The sequence below is a fragment of the Ovis aries genome, chromosome 18 (genome assembly GCF_016772045.2).
Source record: "Ovis aries strain OAR_USU_Benz2616 breed Rambouillet chromosome 18, ARS-UI_Ramb_v3.0, whole genome shotgun sequence".
NCBI classification, from domain to species: domain Eukaryota; kingdom Metazoa; phylum Chordata; class Mammalia; order Artiodactyla; family Bovidae; genus Ovis; species Ovis aries.
The window spans coordinates 26,390,802-26,415,051 of record NC_056071.1 but is presented as its reverse complement, the minus strand read 5'-3'; the positions used below and the strand labels follow the sequence as shown (position 1 = coordinate 26,415,051).

The 24,250-nt window shown below is 43.2% G+C and overlaps 1 protein-coding gene across 12 annotated transcripts in view; it reads left to right on the top strand.

Moving 5' to 3' along the window:
* The window catches only part of TJP1 (tight junction protein 1), a 263,264-nt gene that overhangs the window by 77,803 nt on the left and 161,211 nt on the right, over positions 1-24,250 (top strand). For 4 of the 12 annotated variants that reach the window (XM_060401406.1, XM_060401402.1, XM_060401398.1 and 1 more), the window contains exon 1: positions 15,226-21,227. The exons of the other annotated variants lie outside the window; for them this stretch is intronic. In XM_060401406.1, the coding sequence (XP_060257389.1) occupies positions 21,204-21,227 (24 nt within the window). In that variant the 5' untranslated portion in view covers positions 15,226-21,203. Of the gene's footprint in view, positions 1-15,225; positions 21,228-24,250 lie in introns of those variants that run through there. 12 annotated transcript variants of the gene reach the window in all.

Genomic DNA, 24,250 nt, shown 5'->3' with positions numbered 1-24,250 from the left:
GGAGTTTGCTCAAACTCATGTCCATTGAGTCGGGGATGCCATCCAACCATCTCATCCTCTGTCGTCCCCTTCTGCCCTCAATCTTTCCCAGCATCAGGGTCTTTTCCAATGAGTCAGCTCTTAGTTTTCAATTCAGTGGTTCATCTTAACTCATCAAACAATCTGGAATTTATTTTTATTTATGAAAAGAGGCAGAGAGGGACCTTTGTCTTCTTAGATTTCGTGTCTTCCTTATGAATACATCCTGTATCCCATCACGTCTCACCTCCTCCTCTACCCGCTGCGAGGCCAGAGCCATTCTTTGTTTCTCAGGGATCCTTGCAGGGGAGCCTTGCAGCGCTCTCTCTGGCTCCACCCAGTTTGATCTCAACCAGCAGCCAGAACAGCCCTTTTCAAATGTAAATCAGACCCTGCAGCTCTCCGGCTCAAGAGCCCTTCAGTGGCTCAGCTCACATCTGAACAAAAGCGTGAGACCTGCTAGTGGCCCTGGGCCTGCGCCTTTCCCACCTCCTCTCCTGCCGCTCTTCCCCCCGCCCCCTCCCTCCGGTTTATCCAGACAGGCTTTCAGGCAACTCTGCTGAAATCCGCCTGCTTATTTTAGGCTCAGAGAGGTCAAAACCTGATAACACCTGGGGTCGCCCCCCAGCTCATCCTTCGCCAGCTCTGCAGTTTGAGTGTGGTGTTCTGTCTTCAAGTTGCCTACTACAAATACATATTTTTATTTGGAGTTTTTAAATTCCCATAGAGGAATTTCCCATTGCTATGATCTGCTTCGTGCTAGTGCTGTCGCTCAGTTGTGTCTGACTCTTCACAACCCTGTGGACTGTAGCCTTCTAGTCTCCTTTGTCCATGGGATTCTCCAGGCAAAAATATCGGAGTGGGCTGCCATGCTCTTGTTCAGATGATCTGCTTAGATTGATGCTTTTCATGAAAGCTCTCCTCTGGTGTCTGAAAAAGAAAGAGCAAATGTCTTGAAGACTGCAGAAGAAAGTTTTCTGATTTTTCAGTATTTTGAAACTTGGTAAGATTAAACATATAAGAGTGAACACTTAATAATTGCTCAATGATTAAGACCTTTAATCTTTATCTACTCTTTTACCAGATGTCAAGGAGATACTTCTAAGTAACTATTAATATTACACAATAGGTACATTTGATCACCACGGAAGGAAACTAAGCATTTTTTTGGTATGCATGTTCTATGCCTTGGTAAAAAGTTTATCTTGAGCCTCATACACAGTGTGGGGAGGATAGCACATAAGTTGAAAAGTTTTGCTTCATTCAGACTCACCCTTCCCCGAATTAGAGGCCACCAGGAGAAAGGTAGAAGGGACTGGACAGGTGTGTCTGTGAGAAGCCTGGACGTGTTCACTGAGGCTTGGCTTGCCTGTGAATCACTCAGGTCAAAACTGGGCCTGTGAAATGCAACAGATACTTTTCTTAGATAGGGTTGGCAGTGTGTTGTTTTTTTCCTTGGATGTGAATGAAGGGCATGTCACCGATGTTAACTTGTTAAACAGTTGGTTTTCACATGCTCTGGTTCTTATCAGTTTCCTTTGGATCAAACTAATTCCTCTAGGGCAGGGTAAGTGGAACTTTAGTATAATTTATTGAATGGAGGAGTTCTGTCTTAACAGAACTGCTTTATGGCCAAAAAGAAGCACTAATGAAGAATAGTTCCCTTGGTCCTGAGCATTTTTCAGAGGTGTTTGTGTATGGGACTAGGCATCTGACCTACATGAATACTGTGAATGTATAGAAAGTTTATTTCTCTTTATTTTTAATTTATTTTTTATTAAGAACATTTTTTAATTGAAGTAACATTGATTTTTAATATTCTAGAAAGGTTCTCTTTAAAACCAAGCCTGGGCTCTACTACAAAGCCACAGTCATCAAGACAGTATGGTACTGGCACAAAGACAGACATATAGATGAATGGAACAAAATAGAAAGCCCAGAGATAAATCCACACACCTATGGACACCTTATCTTTGACAAAGGAGGCAAGAATATACAATGGAGTAAAGACAATCTCTTTAACAAGTGGTGCTGGGAAAACTGGTCAACCACTTGTAAAAGAATGAAACTAGATCACTTCCTAACACCGCACACAAAAATAAACTCAAAATGGATTAAAGATCTAAATGTAAGATCAGAAACTATAAAACTCGTAGAAGAGAACATAGGCAAAACACTCTCAGACATAAATCACAGCAGGATCCTCTATGATCCACCTCCCAGAATTCTGGAAATAAAAGCAAAAATAAACAAATGGGATCTAATTAAAATTAAAAGCTTCTGCACAACAAAGGAAAACATAAGCAAGGTGAAAAGACAGCCTTCTGAATGGGAGAAAATAATAGCAAATGAAGCAACTGACAAACAACTAATCTCAAAAATATACAAGCAACTTCTGCAGCTCAATTCCAGAAAAATAAACGACTCAATCAAAAAATGGGCCAAAGAACTAAACAGACATTTCTCCAAAGAAGACATACGGATGGCTAACAAACACATGAAAAGATGCTCAACATCACTCATTATTAGAGAAATGCAAATCAAAACCACAATGAGGTACCACTTCACACCAGTCAGAATGGCTGCGATCCAAAAATCTGCAAGCAATAAATGCTGGAGAAAAGGGAACCCTCCTACACTGTTGGTGGGAATGCAAACTAGTACAGCCACTATGGAGAACAGTGTGGAGATTCCTTAAAAAATTGCAAATAGAACTACCTTATGACCCAGCAATCCCACTGCTGGGCATACACACCAAGGAAACCAGAATTGAAAGAGACACATGTACCCCAATGTTCATCGCAGCACTGTTTATAATAGCCAGGACATGGAAACAACCTAGATGTCCATCAGCAGATGAATGGATGAGAAAGCTGTGGTACATATACACAATGGAGTATTACTCAGCCATAAAAAAGAATTCATTTGAATCAGTTCTGATGAGATGGATGAAACTGGAGCCGATTATACAGAGTGAAGTAAGCCAGAAAGAAAAACACCAATACAGTATACTAACACATATATATGGAATTTAGGAAGATGGCAATGACGACCCTGTATGCAAGACAGGGAAAGAGACACAGATGTGTATAATGGACTTTTGGACTCAGAGGGAGAGGGAGAGGGTGGGATGATTTGGGAGAATGACATTCTAACATGTATACTATCATGTAAGAATTGAATCGCCAGTCTATGTCTGATGCAGGATGCAGCATGCTTGGGGCTGGTGCATGGGGATGACCCAGAGAGGTGTTATGGGGAGGGAGGTGGGAGGGAGGTTCATGTTTGGGAACGCATGTAAGAATTAAAGATTTTAAAATTTAAAAAATAAAAAACTAAAAAAAGTAAAATAAATTAAAAATTTTTTTAAAAAAAGGAAAAAAAAAAATAAATAAGGATTTCAGAAAAAAAAATAAATAAATAAAACCAAGCCTGACCCAGGACTTCCCTGGTATTTCAATGATTAATAATTCACCTCCTAATGTAGGGGACACATGTTTGATCCCTGGTCCAGGAAGACTCCACATGCCATGGGGCAGCTAAGCCTGTGAAATGCAACTACTGAGCCCATACTCTAGAGCCTGTGTGATCTTTTCACAAAAGAAGCTACCACAACGAGAAGCCTGAGCACTGCAAAGAAAACACTTGCATGCCGCAACGAAGACCCAGCTCAGCCAAAACTAAATAGATAAATTAATTTTTTAAAAAGTTTAGTATTAATAGAGTTGCATTATAAATTTTTATTAGATAAATAAAATTGAATTAAACCTGACTCTTGTTTCCATGTAATTAACTGAGTTTTTTTTATCCTTACTTTACTAATGATTTCTTCTACCATTTGGACTGTTAGAACAAAATACAGACTAATGACACTGAAGTATGAATTCACATTTTCTCACTCAGTTGCACCTATAACTTTCAAATGGCCAGCAAGGGGAAAAAATAAAATGTTGTATTTCTTTCAGTGAAAAGGTTTTTTAAATTGCATTTTTTAATGGCCTGTTTGTTTCCCATTTTCTGATTTTCTTACAAAATAAAATTTCAAAGATCTCCATGATTTGATTAAAGAATCCAGTGTGACAGTTAAAATTTTTTATTTACCATTTGGATTTTTTTTCCTATTTATCTTCTAACTCTTGAAAGTGGAGTTGTTTTTGGAATTGATGATGTGAACTCAGGATTTCCATCAGAAACTCATGGCTTATTTTTCCATGTTATTTAAGATGTTTATAGTTTTTTAAATTTCATGTTATTAAGAAAATCAAATTAAATATAGAATTATAGGCTGGTACTTAGTATGTGAACAGTATAGGAGGATCTGACTGGAACTTTCCTGGTGGTCAGGTGGTAAGACTGCATGTTTCCACTGCAGGGTTCGAACCTTTGCTCCCCAGTTGAGGAAGTAAGATCGTACGTGCCTCATGGCCAAAAAACAAAAAAAGAAAAGAAAATTTCTTGAACTGAATAAAAATGAAAGTACAACATATCAACTTAAAAAAAAAAGATCTGACTGTAATAGTCAAGAGGACATGGTGTGATTATGAAAGCAAGAATGGTCAAACCAAATGGCAACCTCCTGCCGCTCAGGGGTTGTTCAGAGGGACCTGTGTCTACGTTGTGATCTCCAGGATGGGTGATTGAGCCCACCATGCTGTGGAGTGTAGAGGGGAGCTGCCTGCTCTCAGGTTCTCAGTGGTGGACGCTCGGTGCCCTGTCCCTCCTCTCTCCAGCCATTTCCTGGGTGTGCCAGCTCTCATCCCTCTCCTCTGCTCTGCTGACACCTCCTCTTAGAGGCCGTCTGAGACACCCCCACCTGCCCATCCTGTCTTCTTGTCTTACTTGCACTCCTGTGGACCCTTGCGGTGCCGAGGAAGGCTTCTTTCTCCCTCTAGATCCTGAACTTCTGGAGGGGCTTCCACACCTTCCCCGTTTGTATCTCTGGACCAGGCCCAGAGCAGACATTCAGCAGGGCTTGTTGAATGTCTTGGCCCCAAATGTAACCTGAGGGCCCTCTGTTCCTGGCATTGGGCTGTGTGCTTACCTGTGTTCACTGCTCATCTGATCCCAGGGTCAGGAATGACGTCACAGGTGCAGGCTGGGTGGCTCGTCAGCAGAGCCCGAGTTCTGTCTGCCTCTGCTATAGGATGGGGATAGAAGGATGGGTGGGGATGGAAGGATGAGGACTTGCACAGTTCAGGTACTGTCAACCTCTAGCAGAGCAAAGAGGAGAAGGCGATGGCACCCCACTCCAGTACTCTTGCCTGAAAAATTCCATAGATGGGGGAGCCTGGTAGGCTGCAGTCCATGGGGTCGCTAGGTGTCGGACATGACTAAGCGACTTCACTTTCACTTTTCACTTTGATGCATTGGAGAAGGAAATGGCAATCCACTCCAGTGTTCTTGCCTGGAGAATCCCAGGGATGGGGGAGCCTGGTGGGCTGCCATCTATGGAATCGCACAGAGTCGGACACAACTGAAGCGACTTAGCAGCAGCAGCAGCAGCAGAACAAAGAGCTATTTTATTTCAGCAGAGATGAGTTTATTCGAAACAGCAGTGGAATCACCTTTCACGACAAGCACCCTGGTGGCCCTGAGACAAGTGCAGGGAGCAGAGGAGGAGAGTGTTCTCTGTAGAGGAAAGGAGAAGGCTGGGAGGGGCTGTTTGGAACATAAGTCACTGCTGGGAAACTGGAATGCAGTGTGAGGGGCTTCCCTGGGGCCACAGGCAGGGACCTTGCGGGCTGGGCCAGCGCCCTCCTTCCCAGCTTCCTGACTGCAGTTCTGAGTCAGGTTTCCTTCACACATGTTCACAGCCCCGATGGTACATGCTTGGCTCTATTGCTGTGGAATGATTTGGCCAAAACCTGATGGATTTCGCAAAATAACATCTTAAGAGACTCTGAGTGGAGCACCTGCCTGAGTCAACACCTCTTCCCCCTTCAGGATGAGGCAGTTGTGGATGTAGTCACCAGTTTTGCCAGGTCACCTATGGTGATTCATACCCTGGAATACAGGCATTTAAAATGGGTTATATTAGTGTAGTAGGTGTTTAACAATAGTCCCTTTATTCTTCCTCTGCCCATTAAACATAGTCACAACATTAACGTGGATCAAAGTGAGCATGTTTCTGTACGTTTTATGATGAGCGTACTGTGCAGATTCACTGCTGTTCTAGGTTATGCGTCAGCAAACCTCTGTAACAAACAGACAGCAAATACTTTAGGCTTTGTGAACCAAGCATGGTGTCTGTAGTATATTCCGTTTTTTAATTAACCCTTTAAAATAATAAAACACCATTCTGAGCTCTGTTTGGGTCTCAGCTTGTAGTTTGCTGACCCCTGTTCCAGATTAAATGAGTTCTGTAATTCAGCTATCATCTCTTAAAGGATATGAAAAAAAGAAAAGTGGATCATAGAAACTAACATAATCATTCAAAGTTTTAAAAATTAGGATTATTTAATGTAGAGTAGGTTAGAAATGATTATTGTTTTTTATATGGAAACTTTATTGAGATATTCACATAAAATACAGTTCACCTGTTTAAAGTATACATTTCAGTGGTTTTTAACATTTTGACAGAGTTATGCAGCTTCCACTATGGTCTAATTTTAAAACTTTTTCATCACCTTCCTCAGTAGTCACTACCCATTAACCTCCCTGTTTGCCTCTGCCAGCCCCCTAAATACTGCTCAGTTGCGTCCTCCTCTTGTGACACCATGGACTGTAGCCCGCTAGGCTCCTCTGTCCATGGGATTTCCCAAGGAAGAATACTGGAGTGGGTTGCCATTTCCTCCTCCAGGGTATCTTCCCAATTTAGGAATCCAGTCCACATCTCTTGTCTCCTGGATTGGCAGATGGATTCTTTACCACCACCTGGGAAGCCCAAAAACAACCTTCAGAGAAGGTGAGACGTTACTTGAGGTACTGTGCTTAATTGCTCATGTCTGACTCTACCCTGCAGAACATTAATCTATTTTCTGTCTCTGTAGATTTATTGGTTTCCAGCATTTCATATTAATGGAGTAGTATATTCTCTGTAAGCAGGTCAGGAAGCAGCAGTAAGAACTGCACATGGAACGACAGACTGGTTCCAAATAGGAAAAGGAGTATGTCAAGGCTGTCTATTGTCACCCTGCTTATTTAACTTCTATGCAACGCTGGGCTGGAGGAAGCACAAGCTGGAATCAAGATTGCCGGGAGAAATATCAATAACCTCAGATATGCAGATGACACCACCCTTATGGCAGAAAGTGAAGAAGAACTAAAGAGCCTCTTGATGAAAGTGAAAGAGGAGAGTGAAAAATTTGGCTTAAAACTCAACATTCAGAAAACTAAGATCATGGCATCCGGTCCCATCACTTCATGGGAAATAGATGGGGAAACAGTGGCTGACTTTATTTTTCTGGGCTCCAGAATCACTGCAGATGGTGACTGCAGCCATGAAATTAAAAGACGCTTACTCTTTGGAAGGAAAGTTATGACCAACCTAGACAGCGTATTAAAAAGCAGAGACTTTACTTTGCCAACAAAGATCCGTCTAGTCAAGGCTACTGTTTTCCAGTGGTCATGGATGGATGTGAGAGTTGGACTATAAAGAAAGCTGAGCACCAAAGAATTGATGCTTTTGAACTGTGATGTTGGAGAAGACTCTTGAGAGTCCCTTGGACTGCAAGGAGATCCAAGCAGTCCATCCTAAAGGAGATCAGTCCTGGGTGTTCATTGGAAGGACTGATGTTGAAGCTGAAACTCCAATACTTTGGCCACCTGATGCGAAGAGCTGACTCATCTGAAAAGACCCTGATACTGGGAAAGATTGAGGGCAGAAAGAGAAGGGGATGATGGAGGATGAGATGGTTGGATGGCATCACCGACTCAATGGACTTGGGTTTGGGTGGACTCCAGGAATTGGTGATGGACAGCCAACTAAGATGGTTGCAAATGGCTCCTGTCTCTCTTTTTTTATGGCTAATACTCCATAGTATTTAAGTACCACATCTTCTTTATCCATTCACCTGTTGATGGACTCTGAGGTTGCTTCCATGTCTTGGCTGTTGTAAATAATGCTGCTGTAAACATTGGGGTATGTGTGTCTTTTAAAATTAGAGTTTAGTCTTTTCTGGGTATATGCCCAGGAGTGGGATTGCTGGATCACATGGTGATTCTACTTTTAGTTTTCTGAGGAGCCTTCATACTCTTCTCCATAGTGGTTGTACCAGCTTACACTCCCACCAGTAGTGTGGGAGTTTCCCTTTTCTCCACACCCTCTCCAACATTTATTATTTGTAGATTTTTTGATGCTAGCCATTTTGAACAGTGTGAGGTGATACCTCATTATAGTTTTGATTTGCATTTCACTAATGATTAGCGAAGTTAAGCATGTTTTATTTGACTGTCAGCCATCTGTATGTCTTTGGAGAAATGTTTACTTAGGTCTTCTGCCCATTTTTTTCACTGGGCTGTTTGTTCTTTTGATATTGAACATTGATATATTTTGGAAATTAAGGCCTTGTTGGTCACATAATTTACAAATATTTTCTTCCAGTTTGTAGATTCTCTTTTAAAAAATTTTGTTTATGGTTTCCTTTGCTGTACAAAAGCTTATAAGTTCAATTAGGTCCCATTTGTTTACTTTTATTATTCTTTCCATTAATCTAGGAGACAGATCCAAAAATAATATTGCTGCGGTTTATGTCAAAGAGTGTTCTGCCTATGTTTTTCTCTAGATATTTTATAGTATCTCATAAGATCTGTCTCATCTTACATTTAGGACTTTAATCTATTTTGAGTTTATGTTTGTGTATAGTGTTAGAGACTGTTCTAATTCCATTCTTTTACATGTAGCTGTCCAGTTTTCCCAGCACCACTTATTGAAGAGACTGTCTTTTCTCCACTGTCTATTCGTGCCTCCTTTTTTGTAGTTTAATTGACCAGTTTAATTCGTTTAATTGTAGTTTAAAAGAATGCTAGATGCATGGGTTTATTTCTAGGCTTTCTGTCCTGTTCCATTGATCTGTGTGTTTGCTTTTGTACCAGTACCTTACTGTTTTGATGACTGTAGCTTTGCAGTATAGATCAAGTCAGGGAGCTTGATTCCTGCAGCTCTGTTTTTCTTCCTCAAGATTGTTTTGGCTGTTTGGGGTCCTTGTGTTTCCATACAAAGAAAAAAAATGTTTTGTTCTAGTTCTGTGAAAAATGCCATTGGTGATGTTAATAGATTGCTTTCAGTAGCACAAAGATCTAACTGATGGCATTAAGAAGTAAGCAAATAGTGGAGAGGCTGTACTTCTATTCCTTTATGATGGCCTGTGAAAGTGTTTTCAGACTCTTTCGTTGACCACGATGGCTACTCCATTTCTACTAAGGGATTCCTGCCCGCAGTAGTAGATATAATGGTTATCTGAGTTAAATTCACCCATTCCAGTCCATTTTAGTTTGCTGATTCCTAGAATGTTGACATTCACTCTTGCCATCTCCTGTTTGACCACTTCCAATTTGCCTTCATTCATGGACCTGACAAGGCAGAGGAACCAGAGATCAAATTGCCAACATCTGCTGGATCATGGAAAAAGCAAGAGAGTTCCAGAAAAAATCCATTTCTGCTTTATTGACTATGCCAAAGCCTTTAACTGTATGGATCACAATAAACTGTGGACAATTCTGAAAGAGGTGGGAATACCAGACCACCTGACCTGCCTCTTGAGAAACCTATATGCAGGTCAGGAAGCAACAGTTAGAACTGGACATGGAACAACAGACTGGTTCCAAATAGCAAAAAGGAGTACATCAAGGCTGTATATTGTCACCCTGCTTCTTTAACTTCTGTGCAGAGTATATCATGAGAAACGGTGGGCTGGAAGAAGCACAAGCTGGAATCAAGATTGCCGGGAGAAATATCAATAACCTCAATATGCAGATGAAACCACCCTTATGGCAGAAAGTGAAGAAGAACTAAAGAGCCTCTTGAAGAAAGTGAAAGAGGAGAGCGAAAAAGTTGGCTTAAAGCTCAACATTCAGAAAATGAAGATCACGCCATCTGGTCCCATCACTTCATGGGAAATAGATGGGAAACAGTGAAAACAGTGTCAGACTTTATTTTTCTGGGCTCCAAAATCACTGCAGATGGTGACTGCAGCCATGAAATTAAAAGACGCTTATTCCTTGGAAGAAAAGTTATGACCAACCTAGATAGTATATTCAAAAGCAGAGACATTACTTTGCCGACTAAAGTCCGTCTAGTCAAGGCTATGGTTTTTCCAGTGGTCATGTATGGATGTGAGAGTTGGACTGTGAAGAAAGCTGAGCACCGAAGAATTGATGCTTTTGAACTGTGGTGTTGGAGAAGACTCTTGAGAGTCCCTTGGACTGCAAGGAGATCCAACCAGTCCATTCTGAAGGAGATCAACCCTGGGATTTCTTTGGAAGGAATGATGCTAAAGCTGAAACTCCAGTACTTTGGCCACCTCATGCGAAGACTTGACTCATTGGAGAAGACTCTGACGCTGGGAGGGATTGGTGACAGGAGGAGAAGGGGACGACAGAGGATGAGATGGCTGGATGGCATCACTGACTCGATGGACGGGAGTCTGAATGAACCCCGGGAGTTGGTGATGTACAGGGAAGAGCCGGACACGACTTAGCAACTGAACTGTAACTGTGAAAGTGTTAGTTGCTCAGCTGTATCTGACTCTTTTGCGACCCCATGGACTATAGCCCTCCAAGCTCCTCTCTTCATGGGATTTCCCAGGCAAGAATACTGGAGTGGGTTGCTAATTCCTTCTCCAGGGGATCTTTCCCACACAGGGACCGAACCTGGGTCTCCATATTGCAGGCAGATTCTTTACTGTCTTTGCCACCAGGGAAGCCCCTTATGATGGCCTGTTCTCCTTATTTCTCATTTTGTCTCAGCTGGCTTGTCACAGTAATTTTATTTTAAATGATATGAGAAAGGTTTCATTTCCTTGGCCGTAGAATGCTGTCATGCTGTTGGTTTTTACATGGAGTGGGGGACACAGGGTGGGCAGGGGATCAGGGCCACTGTGTAACCCATTGTGGAGCTTTTGTTCTCCTAAATAGGGAATACAGGTGTATCTAGGGACTTTGCTGGTGGTCCAGTGGTGAAGAACCACCTTCCAATGCAGGGTGCGCAGGCTCGATCCCTGGTTGGGGAACCAAGATCCCACATTCTGTGGGGCAACTAAGCTTGCATGCCACAACTAGAGAGCCCACGTGCCACAAAGAGCCAATGCAGCCAAATAAATATTTAGGAAAAAAAAAAAAGAAATGTATGTGAAGAGAGGTCATGGGAGAGGCCAAAAGAGATAATGAAATTGGCAGGAACTTTTGAGGAGAAGGATATATTTAACGGAAGAAATTAAAATTTTTTGCTACATGGTATATGGAAAAAGTGTTAATTTTGCTGACCTTTTCCCCATGAAATCTTTGGTAAAATGACTATGACTTGATAATGCCTTGTGGCGCCAGGTCTCCCTGAAGGATGAGATGAGTTACTCTGTGTCACCTCAGAGCAGGAAGGACTGGCCTGGCTCCTTTTCCCAAAAAGCCTCCGTGGCTGCAGCTGCAGGAGGGCCTGGGGAGAGAGGAGACAGTGAGAGTCCCCATGTCCAGAGGGACTGCTGTCCTCACAGGGGACTGTTGCAGTCACTTGTGTTTATAGATGACATCCAGTTTATGGAGGTTATACTTTTAAAAGCTAGTTTTCCTTTTCCTTTTCAGTTTAAAAATCTTATTTCATCAATGAACTCATTATTTTGCATAACATTAGACTGGTTGTCAATTTTTTAGGGCTTCCCTCGTAGCTCAGTCGGTCATGAATCTGCCTGCAGTGCAGAAGACCGGTGTTTGATCCCTGGATTGGGAAGATCCCCTGGAGAAAGAAATAGCAACCCACTCCAGTATCCTTGCCTGGAAAATCCCATGCACAGGGGAGCCTGGTGAGCTGCAGTCCATGGGGTCACAAAGAGTCGGGCATGACTGAAGGACTAACACTTTCACCTTTCAATTAATTTTAGTTAAATGGTCTTTCCTTCCAGTATTTTATACTACATTTGTGGGTTTAGTATATTTTATTTTTAAGCCTTTAAAATGTGTGAGAGGCAAATTTACAATCCCAGTAGAAAAATAAGTCTCAAGCTAATATAATATGATAAACTATTAGTTCCGTAATCAGGTTATCTCAATAATAACAGTGTTATTTATAAACCTAATACATTTCTGGTACATCTTTCAGCTTACAGATGACAAGACCATTTGACAAGTCTTCTAAAATGTTAAACATTGAAAAGTAATTAATTTATTTTGGCTGTGCTGGATCTTTATTGCTGTGCAGGCTTTCTCTAGTCGGAAAGAGAGGAGGCCAGTGTCAAGTTGCAGTGTGCAAGCTTCTCATTGCAGTGGCTTCTCTTGTTGCAGAGTACCAGCCTTAGGCATGTGGGCTTCAGTAATTGCAACACATGGGTTCCGTCATTGTGACACACAGGCTTACTTGCCCCACGATATGTGGAATTTTCCCAGACCAGAGATTGAACCCATCCATGTCCCTTAAATTGACAGGTGGATTCTTACTCACTGTGGTGGTGTTCACTTGCCAAGTCATACCTGACACTTTGTGACCCTGTGGACTGTGGCATTCCTGGCTTCCCTGTCCTTCACTATCTCCTGGAGATGGCTCAAATTCATGTCCATTGAGTTGGTGGTACTATCTAACCATCTCATCCTCTGCTGCCTCCTTCTCCTCTTCTCCTTCTCCTCAATCTTTCCCAGCATCAGGGTCTTTTCCAATGAGTCGCCTCTTCACGTCACAGTATTAGAGCTTAGTCTGAGTATTAGAGCTTTAGCTTCAGCATCAGTCCTTCCAACGAATATTCGGGGTTGATTTCCTTTAGGATTGACTGCTTTGATGTCCTTGCTGTCCCAGGGACTCTCAAGAGCCTTCTCCAGCATCACAGTTTGAAAGCATCATTTCTTCAACACTCAGCCTTCTGTATGGTCCAACTCTCACATCTGCATATGACTACTGGAAAAGCCATAGCTTTGGTTATGTGCTGCTTCGTCGGCAGACTGATGTCTCTGCTTTTTAATACGCTGTCTAGTTTGTTACAGTTTTCCCAGTAGGTCCATCAGTACCACTTTTCTAGATTCCATATATAGGCATCAATATACATTGTTTGCTTTTCTCTTTCTTAGTTCATTCTGTGTAACAAGTTCTAGGTTCATTCACCTCAGTTCAGCTGACTCCGATTTGTTCCCTTTTATGAATGAATAATATTCCATTGTATGTACCACATATTCTTTATCCATTCATCTGTTGATGGACATCTAGCTTGCATCCATGTTCTAACTATTGTAAATACTTCTGCAGTGAACATTGGAGTACATGTGTCTTTTCTGATAATGATTTTCTCAGAGTATATGCCCAGTAGTGGGATTGCTGGATCATATGATAGTTTTATTCCTAGTTTTTTAAGGAATCTCCATAGTGTTCTCCATAATGTCTATATCAATTTACATTCCTACCAACAGCGCAAATGGGTCCCCTTTCTCTGCTGCTGCTGCTGCTAAGTCACTTCAGTCGTGTCCAGCTCTGTGCGACCCCATAGACGGCAGCCCACCAGGCTCCTCTGTCCCTGGGATTCTCCAGGCAAGAACACTGGAGTGAGTTGCCATTTCCTTCTCCAGTGCATGCACACATGCTAAGTCACTTCAGTCGTGTCCGATTCTATGTGACCCTATGGACAGCAGCCCACCAGGTTCCCCCTTCCACAGGATTCTCCAGGCAAGAATACTGGAGTGGATTGCCATTTCCTTCTCCATTATTGTTTCTAGATTTTCTCAATTAAAAAAAAATGGGTGGAAGACCTGAACAGGCATTTTTCCAAAGAAGACATACAGATAGCCAATAAACACATGAAAAGGTACTCAACCTCGCTCATTATTAGAGAAATACAAGTCAAAACTACAATGAGGAATCAACTCACACCAGTCGGAATGGCCGTTGTCGCCAAATCCCTCATCTCATTTCTTTCTTGGGACTGATTACTTAGCCCGGGGAGTGGATTTGCTCCCTCTTGGTCCCAAGGAGCAGAAGTGCTTGGCTTTCCTGAGCACGTGTTCTGGCCGTTTTTCAGCTCCAGCATTTGGGGAGATCCAGTCTGTTCTGCTCCCTCCCTGGCTTCCCCATTCTCCTACTTCCTTGTCGGGCTTTTAGCCCCATGTTTATCCTTTCAGTAGCATCCTAGTGCATTTGATATTCTTCTAGTGCTTCTGTCGGGGTGTCAGTCTAATGCCAGGAGTGAAAATGCACACAGGTAGTGTTGGAATTCTGGGCACACTGGACTAGAATGGTTCGTTATGGAACGTATTGGGTTGGCCAAAAGGTTCCGTTTTTTTCTATGAGGTGCTCTAGTAGTGCTTTTGTCTTTAACTTCATTTGAAATAGTTTTTTAGACTGTATTCTGTGAGCTGTCATATTAGCATGCATTTTTTAAAAAATGTCAAAATTGGTGAATTTTTGTATAACCATTTTAATAGTGAAAATAGAAAAAAGCAACATTTTCAACATATTATGCTTCATTATTTCAAGAGAGGTATAGGAGTTCCCTGGTGGTCTAGTGGTTAAGAGTCTGCCTACCAATGCAAGGGACATGGGTTTGATCCCTGGTCCAGGAAGATCCAACATGCCTTGGAACAGCTAAGCCTGTGTGCCACAACTACTGAGCCTGTACTCTGGAGCCCATGAGGTGCAACTATTGAAGCATAAGTGCACTATTTCCCGTATTCTGCAACAGGAGAAGCCTCTGCACTGAGAAGCCTGTATACCGCAATGAACAGCCCTGATTGCTGCAAGTAGAGAAAGCCTGTGTGCAGCAGCAAAGACCCAGCTCAGTCAAAAATTAAATAAGTAATTTTAAAAAAAGGTAAAAACACACACAAAACAAATGTGCAGTGTATGGAGAAAGTGTCCAAAGTGGTTTGTGAAGTTTCATGCTGGAGACTGCTCGCGGATGATACTCCATGATCAGGTAGACCGATTGAAGTTGATAGAGATCAAATTGAGACACTAATTGAGAACAATCAACATTATACCACAGGGGAGATAGCTGACATACTCAAAATGCTCAAATTAAGTGTTAAAAATTACTCGCACCAGCTTGGTTATGTTCATCACTTTGATGTTTGGTTTCATGTAAGTTAAGCAGGAAAAACCCTTCTTGACCATATTTCTGCATGCGATTCTCTACTTAAACTTAATGAAACTGTTCCATTTTAAAAAACAAATTGTCACAGGCAATAGAAAGTGGATACTGTACAATAATATGGAATGAAAGAAATTGTGGGGCGAGCGAAATGAACCACCACCAACCACAACAAGGCCAGTCTTCATCCAAAGAAGGTGATGTGTATATGGTGGGATTGGCAGGGAGTTTTCTTATGAGCACCTAGAAAACCAAATTATTAATTCCTACAAGTACTGGTCCCACTTAAACCAGCTGGAAGCAGCACTCGACAAAAAGCATCCAGAATTAGTCAACAGAGAATGCATAATCTTCCATCAGGATAAGACAAGATTGTGTGTTCCTTTGATAACCAGGCAAAAACTGTTATAGCTTGACTGGGAAGTTCTGATTCATTTGCCGTATTTGACAGATGTTGTACCTTTGATGCCCACTGATTTCGGTCTTCACAGAATTCTCCTAATGGAAAAAGTTTCAATTCCCTGGAAGACTGTAAATCACCTGGAACAGTTCTTTGCTTAAAAAGATAAAAAGTTTAGGGAATGTGGAATTATGAAGTTGCTTGAAAAAATGGCAGAAGATAGTGGAAAAAACTGGAAAATTCTTAGAGATGAGAATATCAGACCGTCTTACCTGTCCCCTGAGAAACCTGTATGCAGGTGAAGAAGCAATAGTTGGAACCAGACATGAAACAACTGACTGGTTCAAAATTAGGAAAGGAATACATCAGGTCTTTATATTGTTACCATGCTTATTTAAATTGTATGCAGAGTACATCATACAAAATGCCAGGCTGGATCAATCACAAGCTGGAGTCAAGATGCTGGAAGAAATATCAACAACCTGAGATTTGCAGATGATACCACTCTAATGACAGAAAGGGAAGAGGAATTAAAGAGCCTCTTGATGGGGGTGAAAGAGGAGAGTGAAAAAGCTGGCTTGAAACTCAACATTCAAAAGATCATGGCATCTGCATCCATCACTTTATGGTAAACAGAAGGGGAAAAAGTAGAAGTAGTGACTTTTTATTTTCTTGGACTCCCAAATCATTGCAGACCATGACTGCAGCCATGAAATTAAAAGATGCTTACTCCTTGGAAGGAAAGATATGACAAACCTAGATAGTGTATTAAAAAGCAGAGACATCACTTTGCTGACAAAGGTCCATAGAGTCAAAGCTATGGTTTTTCCAATAGTCATGTATGGATGTGAGAGTTGGACCATAAAGAAAACTGAGCTTTTGAATTGTGGTGTTGGAGAAGACTCTTGAGAGTCCCTTGGACTCCAAGGAGATCCAACCAGTCCATCCTCATCCTAATCCTAGTTGTTTATCGTGGACCATGGTGCTTTTTCGTGTGTCACTTAGCTGATGTGTTACAGTGAGCGTACGTACACTGAGAGTCAGCGGGTCTGCCATCTTGGACCTAGCTGGTTCCAGTCCGTTTATGTCATGTCCTTGGGCTATGTCATGCTTTTAGAGCAGCAGGCCCCAACCGTTCTGGCACCAGGGACCAGTTTTGTGTAAGGCAGTTTTTCCAAAGCACAGTGGAGTTCCTGCTCCTAGGAGAACCTAATGCTGTCACCACTGGTCTGAGAGGAGGCGGAGGCTCAGGCACTAACTTCAATGTGGTGGGGGCAGCTGTACATACAGATGAAGCTTTGCTCCCTCTCCCGAGGCTCACCTACTGCTGTGAGGCCTAGGATGGGGTCGGGGTGGAGAACCCATTTTAAAGGTTTTGCACGGCCCTGTTCCTGTCTCATTCTCTACTCAGAGATTTTTTCCAGGCTGAGTAGGAACGTTAACCCTGCCTGTCAGGAAGTAAAAATCTGCATGTCTGATCTAGGGGCCTTAGGGGCAGGATGGCTCCTTGTTTTAATCGGTATGGGCTGGAATCCCCACATAGCTGTTATCTATCTGGATGTGGAACCTCAGTAGCCTTCCTATGGGTCTCCTTGATGATGAAGCCCTTTCTGTAACAGCATCACAGCACAATAACTGTCTGTAAATGACAAAAAGACTTAAAAGTCACGATTAAATATTTGACTACAGTGTAATCGATAAAGAACCCTGATTACTAATGTGGCAGCATTTAGGATAACAACTAGAACTCTAGTATTATACCAGGACATATCCAAATTTTAGAAACCTCATATAATTTTTGGAAAGTCCATATTAATAATATTCATCCATACAGTATTTTTTTCTGAACTTTTTATTTTGCATTGGAGTATAGCTGATTAATAGTGTTATGATAGTTTCAGTTGGACAGCAAAGAGACTCAGCTATATGTGTACATGTATCCATTCTCCCCCAAACTCCCCTCCCATCCAGGCTGCCACATAACACTGAGCAGAGTTCCTTGTGCTGTACAGAAGGTGCTTGTTGATTGTCCATTTTAAATATAACTATGTGGACATGGCCACCCCAAACTCCCTAACTGTTTCCTCCCCCATTCTTCTCCCGAGCAACCGTAAGTTCATTCTCTTAAGTCTGTGAGTCTCTGTTTCCTACAATGTATTTTTAAGTAGGTTTTTCGCTCCTGTGATAATGCTCTCCATGTAAGTTAACATACCAAATATAATGCTACTTAAATGTTTCTCTGAGATGCCTCAAGGGCCCTTGGAAGCATCCCAAAGTTAGTTGACAGTCAAATAAGTTTGAATAAAATTTGATATTTGGAAAGTTTGTCAAAAATTTTGAAACACTTGATCAAAGACCACGGTCACTTTGAGACAATACTTATTTCTTAACCAAAGTTACAGGACATCTCAAAAGTAAATTCAGATCATGTAAAGACAAAGAAAGTCCACACAATCTGTTATCAAAAATGGCATTCCAAGGAAACTTTGTTCTCTTACCAGAAAGAAAATCAAACCCAAGTCTTACTTTAGCTTATTCCCAACAGAATCCATTTACCAAACTGAATTCAATCCAGTCTTAGAAAATCCTGATCCAGCAAACTCTTTTCAGTATTTTTTCACAGGCAGGGTCTTGTCCCCCGCTGCCCACCCCCACCTCTCATTCAGTTCACTTTGTCCAGAGGCTGCAGCCCCAGTGCATCCCACACTGGGCAGCGCATGAGCCGGTGAGCTGAGTTCTCACTGCCCTTGCTGGCCAGCCATCCTGCTGCCCTGGCCAGCAGGGCCTCCGGGTGTGAAGTCTTTCATGATCACCTGAGTCAGGAGGAGAGTGAGCTGCCTAGAAGCCCTAGGTCCCTGTAGTCAGCCTGTTCCTGTTGTGTTTATTGCAGGCTATGTGAATTGTGCCTCTCTGTATAAATGTCTCCTCTCTGCTCAGTTGTAAACTCCTTGAGGGCACTGCTGTGACAGTGGTGCCTGTAACATCTGGGTTTTCAGTAAAGTTTGTGGAACGAGAAAAGCCTGGATGTCCCTGTGAGGCAGTGAAGAGAAGGTATGTGTCTGCTCGCCTGTCTGCATTTGGCGTTTAGTGAATGTTCTAGTAGGGCTTCCAGGTGACTAGCAGCAGCAGCCAGTAGGGCTTCCAGATGACCAGCAGCAGCAGCTAGTAGGGCTTCCAGGTGACTAGCAGCAGCTAGTAGGGCTTCCAGGTGACTAGCAGCAGCAGCCAGTAGGGCTTCCAGGTGACTAGCAGCAGCTAGTAGGGCTTCCAGGTGACTAGCAGCAGCAGCCAGTAGGGCTTCCAGGTGACTAGCAGCAGCCAGTAGGGCTTCCAGGTGACCAGCAGCAGCAGCCAGTAGGGCTTCCAGGTGACTTCGTGGTAAAGAGCCCGCCTGCCAATGCAGGAGATTCAGGAGATGTGGATTCAGCTCCTGGTTTGGAAAGATCCTCTGGAGTAGGAAATGGTAACCCAGTCCAGTCTTCTTGCCTGGAGAATGCCATGGACAGAGGACCCTGGTGGGCCTCAGTCCATGGGGTCGCAAAGAGACGGACACAACTGAGCACGCAGGCGCATGCATGGCATGAGTGTTCTAGTTCAGAGTTGGTGTGGCGGTGTGATGATTGGATTACGTTCTGTTCAGCTCACCACTCTAACCTTGGACAGCCTGGATTGGAGTTTCTGTGTTTGAAAAGGTCCTCAAAATTCAGTGTAGAGAAGAGTGACATAGGTGCTTATTAAAACTGTGGATGCCTGGGCTGTGCCCTCTGAGACTTGTCAGGCTCCAGAGCTGAGCCATGTAAGTACATCCACTTCCCCCACCCCATGAACCAGCCCCATGTGAAGCGAACCACTGAGCAAGGTGACCTCTGTGGTGTCTCCAGCTCTGTTTTTAAAGGACACTTAGATAGGATGGACAGCTCTGTGAAGTTACTTTCTATCATCGGATGTTTAATTTCCTTTCCCTTTTGTGAGTTGGGTGCAGTCACAAGCACAGATAATGAGCATGTGCCTCATTTAGTAGAAAAGGCATGTTTTCAGATCCTCTGCAAGGAGGGAGCAGTCAGTAGGGTGACCGTTGCAGCAAGGAAACCCCATGTAACTTTCGGCCTAAAGGCTTTTTCCCGAGAACTTTACCTTTCAAGAGTTTCCATATTTATCATCTGTTCACTTTATTAACACATTACAGCAAGTTCCCTACCTATGAACCTTCAAGTTGTGAACTTTGAAAGATGCAAATGTGCATTCCATAAATGTCATATGTGAGTGAAACTGCAGCTTGCCTCCTGTCACCTGTTGTTGATGACCCTTCAGCACCACCATCTCCTACCTCCTGTCCCTCCTCCAGTCAGTAACTCTTCTTGCCTGTTCACTCAGTGCCAGCCCCTGTGTGCCAGCTGTTGTACTGTACTGCTGTACTTTTCAAGGTACTGTACTGTAGGATTAAAAATGTTTCATTTTTGTGTGTTTGTTTCTTTATTATATATTATTTGTGTGGAAAGTATTATAAACTATTACAGTACTGTACTATATGGCTGATTATGTTAGTTGGATACCTAGGCTAACTTTGTTGGACTTAGGACGATTGTGCTTTCAGAATGGAACTCATTCATGTATAGGGGACTTTACAAATATAGCCATGGACCATGGTTTTAATAAGTTCACCCCCAAACATAGGAGGCAGTCAAGCTCTATGTATAATTTGTCTTGTCCTTCATTTCATTGAGCTGTAAATATTTGATGAATAGAATATATGCACAAATTCTGAAAGATGTATATAGTCACCGTTCTTTAAAATGCAATTCTTTTATCACTAGGTAAAGTACCTCTTTTTCTTCTGTGTTACGTGGTCATTGTATTAAATGGCACTGATAGAATAAATGATGTCAGGACTAAAAGGGAAAACCCCACCATTTTACCACTGAAAAGTTGTGTGTGGGGGCTGTAAGGAGATGGGTTGCTGCAAGGAATGTGTGAGATTGTTGTGTCATCTTACGCCTCAGTCATGAATCACAAGTTGTCCTGGACTGAGGAGAAAATAGAGGTTGTTTAGTAATATGAACAGTTCAGAGTGACAGAGAACACAGAGGGACGGTCTGCATTCCCCGCATTCTCGGGCATTGTGCACAAGCCGCCCCAAGCCCCGCCCTGAGAGTTGCCCTTGCAGGCTGTCCAGGGCCTCAGGAAGTGGACCCAGCATTCTCTTAAGTCCTCAGGCAAGCCCACCGCTTGAAAGAGATTTTTTTTTTTTTAGATTCCAAGTTGAATTTCTTTGACATTAGTTGGAGGAAGCCGGTAGACTTCCAGTGGGCTGTAGACTGTATTCCACACGCTGGGGTCTCTGCATCTTAGCATTGGAAGCAGATTTACCAGACTGTCTTTCCCAGCGGGAGCAGAAGTCCTGGGACTCAAGGAGAGGCATGTCTTTTCATTAATTACATCGGTTCTTTCAGAACCATTTTGAAAGAGTCTGAGTGCCTTAGTCATGTGAGCACTCCTCCCACTGAAGCCCTAGGAGTGGCAGCATCAGAAAGCTGAAAGAAGCCTCGACAGCAGTCAGGAGGCATTCCACAGTGATGACGTCGCCACCGGAGGAGGAGGTTGGTCAGCTCTTGGGTCTGTTTGCTTTTCCTAGTGACTCAAAATCCCTCCACCAGATTGATCCAACAGGTTTCCTTGTGGTTGGTGTTTTAACCTTTATTGGTCACATGAATTGTACCCGTGATTGTGAATGTGGGGAGGGTGGTTAGGTGGGGTGGGGGTGGGGCGGGGTCAGAACTTTGTGGACGGTTGCTCTTCAGCTTTAATCCACCACCTAAATCTCTTGGGGATTTTGTATTTAAGCCCAGTTACAACTTTAACTGTGGTCCCCCTCCCATCCTCTGTGCCTGATAACCACGTGCCTCCTGTGCCTCCTGGTCACTGTATGGCCCCTTTCCTGCAGCCTGTTGAATGAGTTGTTACCTAATGATTTAGGATGAATGGCATGAAGTCATCTTGGAAAGGTTCTCCAGGTTTGACCAGGAAGTCTTTTCTTGCTAATGCTGGGGATGGGGGCCTGAGAGTCATGTCATGTTCAAGGTCTGTGCTGGGTGTATCTGTGAGTCTGCTGACACCTCTTTCCCCTCCCCCAAACCACAACACAGACAGACAGGCAGAGCACATGGTGGGACTTGCCCCGATGCAAAGGTTCACTTCCTTGGTCTGTTGGTTGGTGCTCTGGGGCAGCTTCAGGCCAGCTTGGGCTGAGGCAAGGGTGTCAGACTTTACTGTCCAGAAACACTTTTTAAATCTCACTGATTTAGCTGGGAATTACTTCTGAATACCCAAAGCTTCCTGAATAGGGGCGAAAGGTATGCAAGTTGTAGGTCAAATCTGCATCTGGTCTCGAAACAGGAGATGAACTCTGGCTGGATAAAGCCTTTGGAGATGAGATGCTGTGTCTGTCAGTTTGTATCACCGCAGGTGGGCAGAGAAGGAAACCAAGCAGAAAGTCAGTTGCTTGTCCTTGGTTCAGCAGTGATGCTGGAAGGATGTGAGCACAGGTAATGAAGCTCTAAAGCTTTACCTCGTTACCCACTACATTGGACTACCTGGCTGCAAAGGATGCAAAAGACCATGGACAAGGTCATTGCTGTTTTTATTATTACATCTACTATTATTGCTTTGTAATTAGCGACAATAAAAACCTGAATGTACATACACACAGAGAAATGGTTGAGTCAGCTGTTGCAGTTAATTGCACCAAGAAAGAAATAGTTGAGAATGTGGTGGAGACGTAAGTAATAAATGTAGTAAAACTTGTGTAATTTTGAAATTGACTCTGTATTAATGAGACGTGATTGTTTTCTTAATACTCAACGTGTTTCAGCGTAGCTCTGTAGTAAAAGCTTGTGTAATTTTGAAATTAACTCTATATTAATGAGAAACAATTGTTTTCTTAAAACAATACTTAATGTGTTTCAGAGTAGCTAACAAGATGAAGGTGTTTGTGATACAGGGGCTGACTTTGTCACTTGGTCCAAATCACATGTGGACATCGGGGTCCTGTCCCTGAAATACCAGTAGGAAGAGGGCTGGGGTTGATGCTGATGACCAGATGGCTTTGCCCAGAGACACATTTCCTAGAACACCAAGATTTAGTTTTAAACCACTGAAAATTGATTGGCCTAATTAAATCATTAATGTAGCATTAGAAATCTGTGGGTGTGCACTCAGTCACTGTCATGTCCAACTCTTTGTGACCCTGTTGACTGTAGCCCACCAGGCTCCTCTGTCTGTGAGGTTCTCCAGGCAAGAATACTGGAGAGTCGGTCGCCATTTCCTTCTCCAGGGGATCTTCTTGACCAGAGATCAAACCCGTGTCTCCAGTGTCTCCTGCATTGGCAGGCAGATCCTTTACCACTGAGACACCTGGGAAGCCCATGAGAAGTACACACCTAAGGAAAATATTCAAGAGAGGAAAGAAAGGTGGTGGAGAATCTGGCCCCAATGTGTTGGCCCTAGGGGAGGTGGTGAGTCCTGGAGACACCTTGTGGAGGTGGTGGGGGTGGGGGGCGGTGTGCAGCATGAGAGCAGGAGGGGACACAGGTCAGCCTCAAGGCTTATCTTCCACCTTTCTGAGATGCTGCTCGCCCGCTAACATGGTATTTGTTGTTCTTTTTATCCTGCGGTAACCCTTGTGTAGGAATGTGTGGGGGAGAGGGTGCTGGGGAGGCCAGGGCAGTAGTCAACATGCAGGTCACTTGCTCTGGTGCATGCACGAACCCCCGGCCAGCCCTCCTCCCACACCAGTTTCCCTGCTGGCCCAGGCAGAGTAGGAATGTTGTGCAAACAAATGCGGAAACAGAGACATACAAAAGGGAGACTGTTTTTCATTTCAGCCACTGACGTGTGTGATCAGAAATCACTCATGCTGTGGACTCTGTAATTGTGGGGACCTTTCAGAAGATGCCTGCAGAGACTTCCTCTAAGTGCTCATCTCCGCTCTAAGGACAGGTGGTGGTTGTAGACAACTGTGACCTGTTGTCTGAGATGAGAGTGTATCAGAACCATAAGAGCAAAGTACTCATCTGAGCCTGCATCTCAACTCCTTCCAGGAATTCGTGGCTCTGGGCAAGTCCTGGCTGCCTGTGGAGATCAAGTCAGTTTACATAGCTCTCAATAAGTCACAATTAACTGGCTGTTAAGAAACCATACTTTTAGGTAAAACAGGCAAATTTTAATTTAAAAAGTGAAAGGATTTGTTTTTAAAAGAAATAGTCTTCCAGCTTTATGTCCTGGAGTCAAATGTGAAGTCACATCCTCTAAAATCTTCTACGCCTGTTATTGCTCTACATGAAACAGTAAAAACAGTGAACCTCGATGAAGGGAAGGTCCTGAGCTAGTTAAGATCAGGGTTGAGTGTGCCACACTGAAGCAGAAGGGGAATGGATGTACTGTACAGAAAAGCAGCGGAAGGAAGGGATGAGTGAGGTAACCTGAATGAACTGAAACTCCTGCTTTGTGAGTGCACTGGCTCCTTGGGCCTCTCATGTGTTTCTATCCTCATAAATGGGTGGGCTCTGCCCCTAGCAGAGTCCTGACCCCTCAGAGCAGGTATGAGGGGTTCTCACATTTGTAT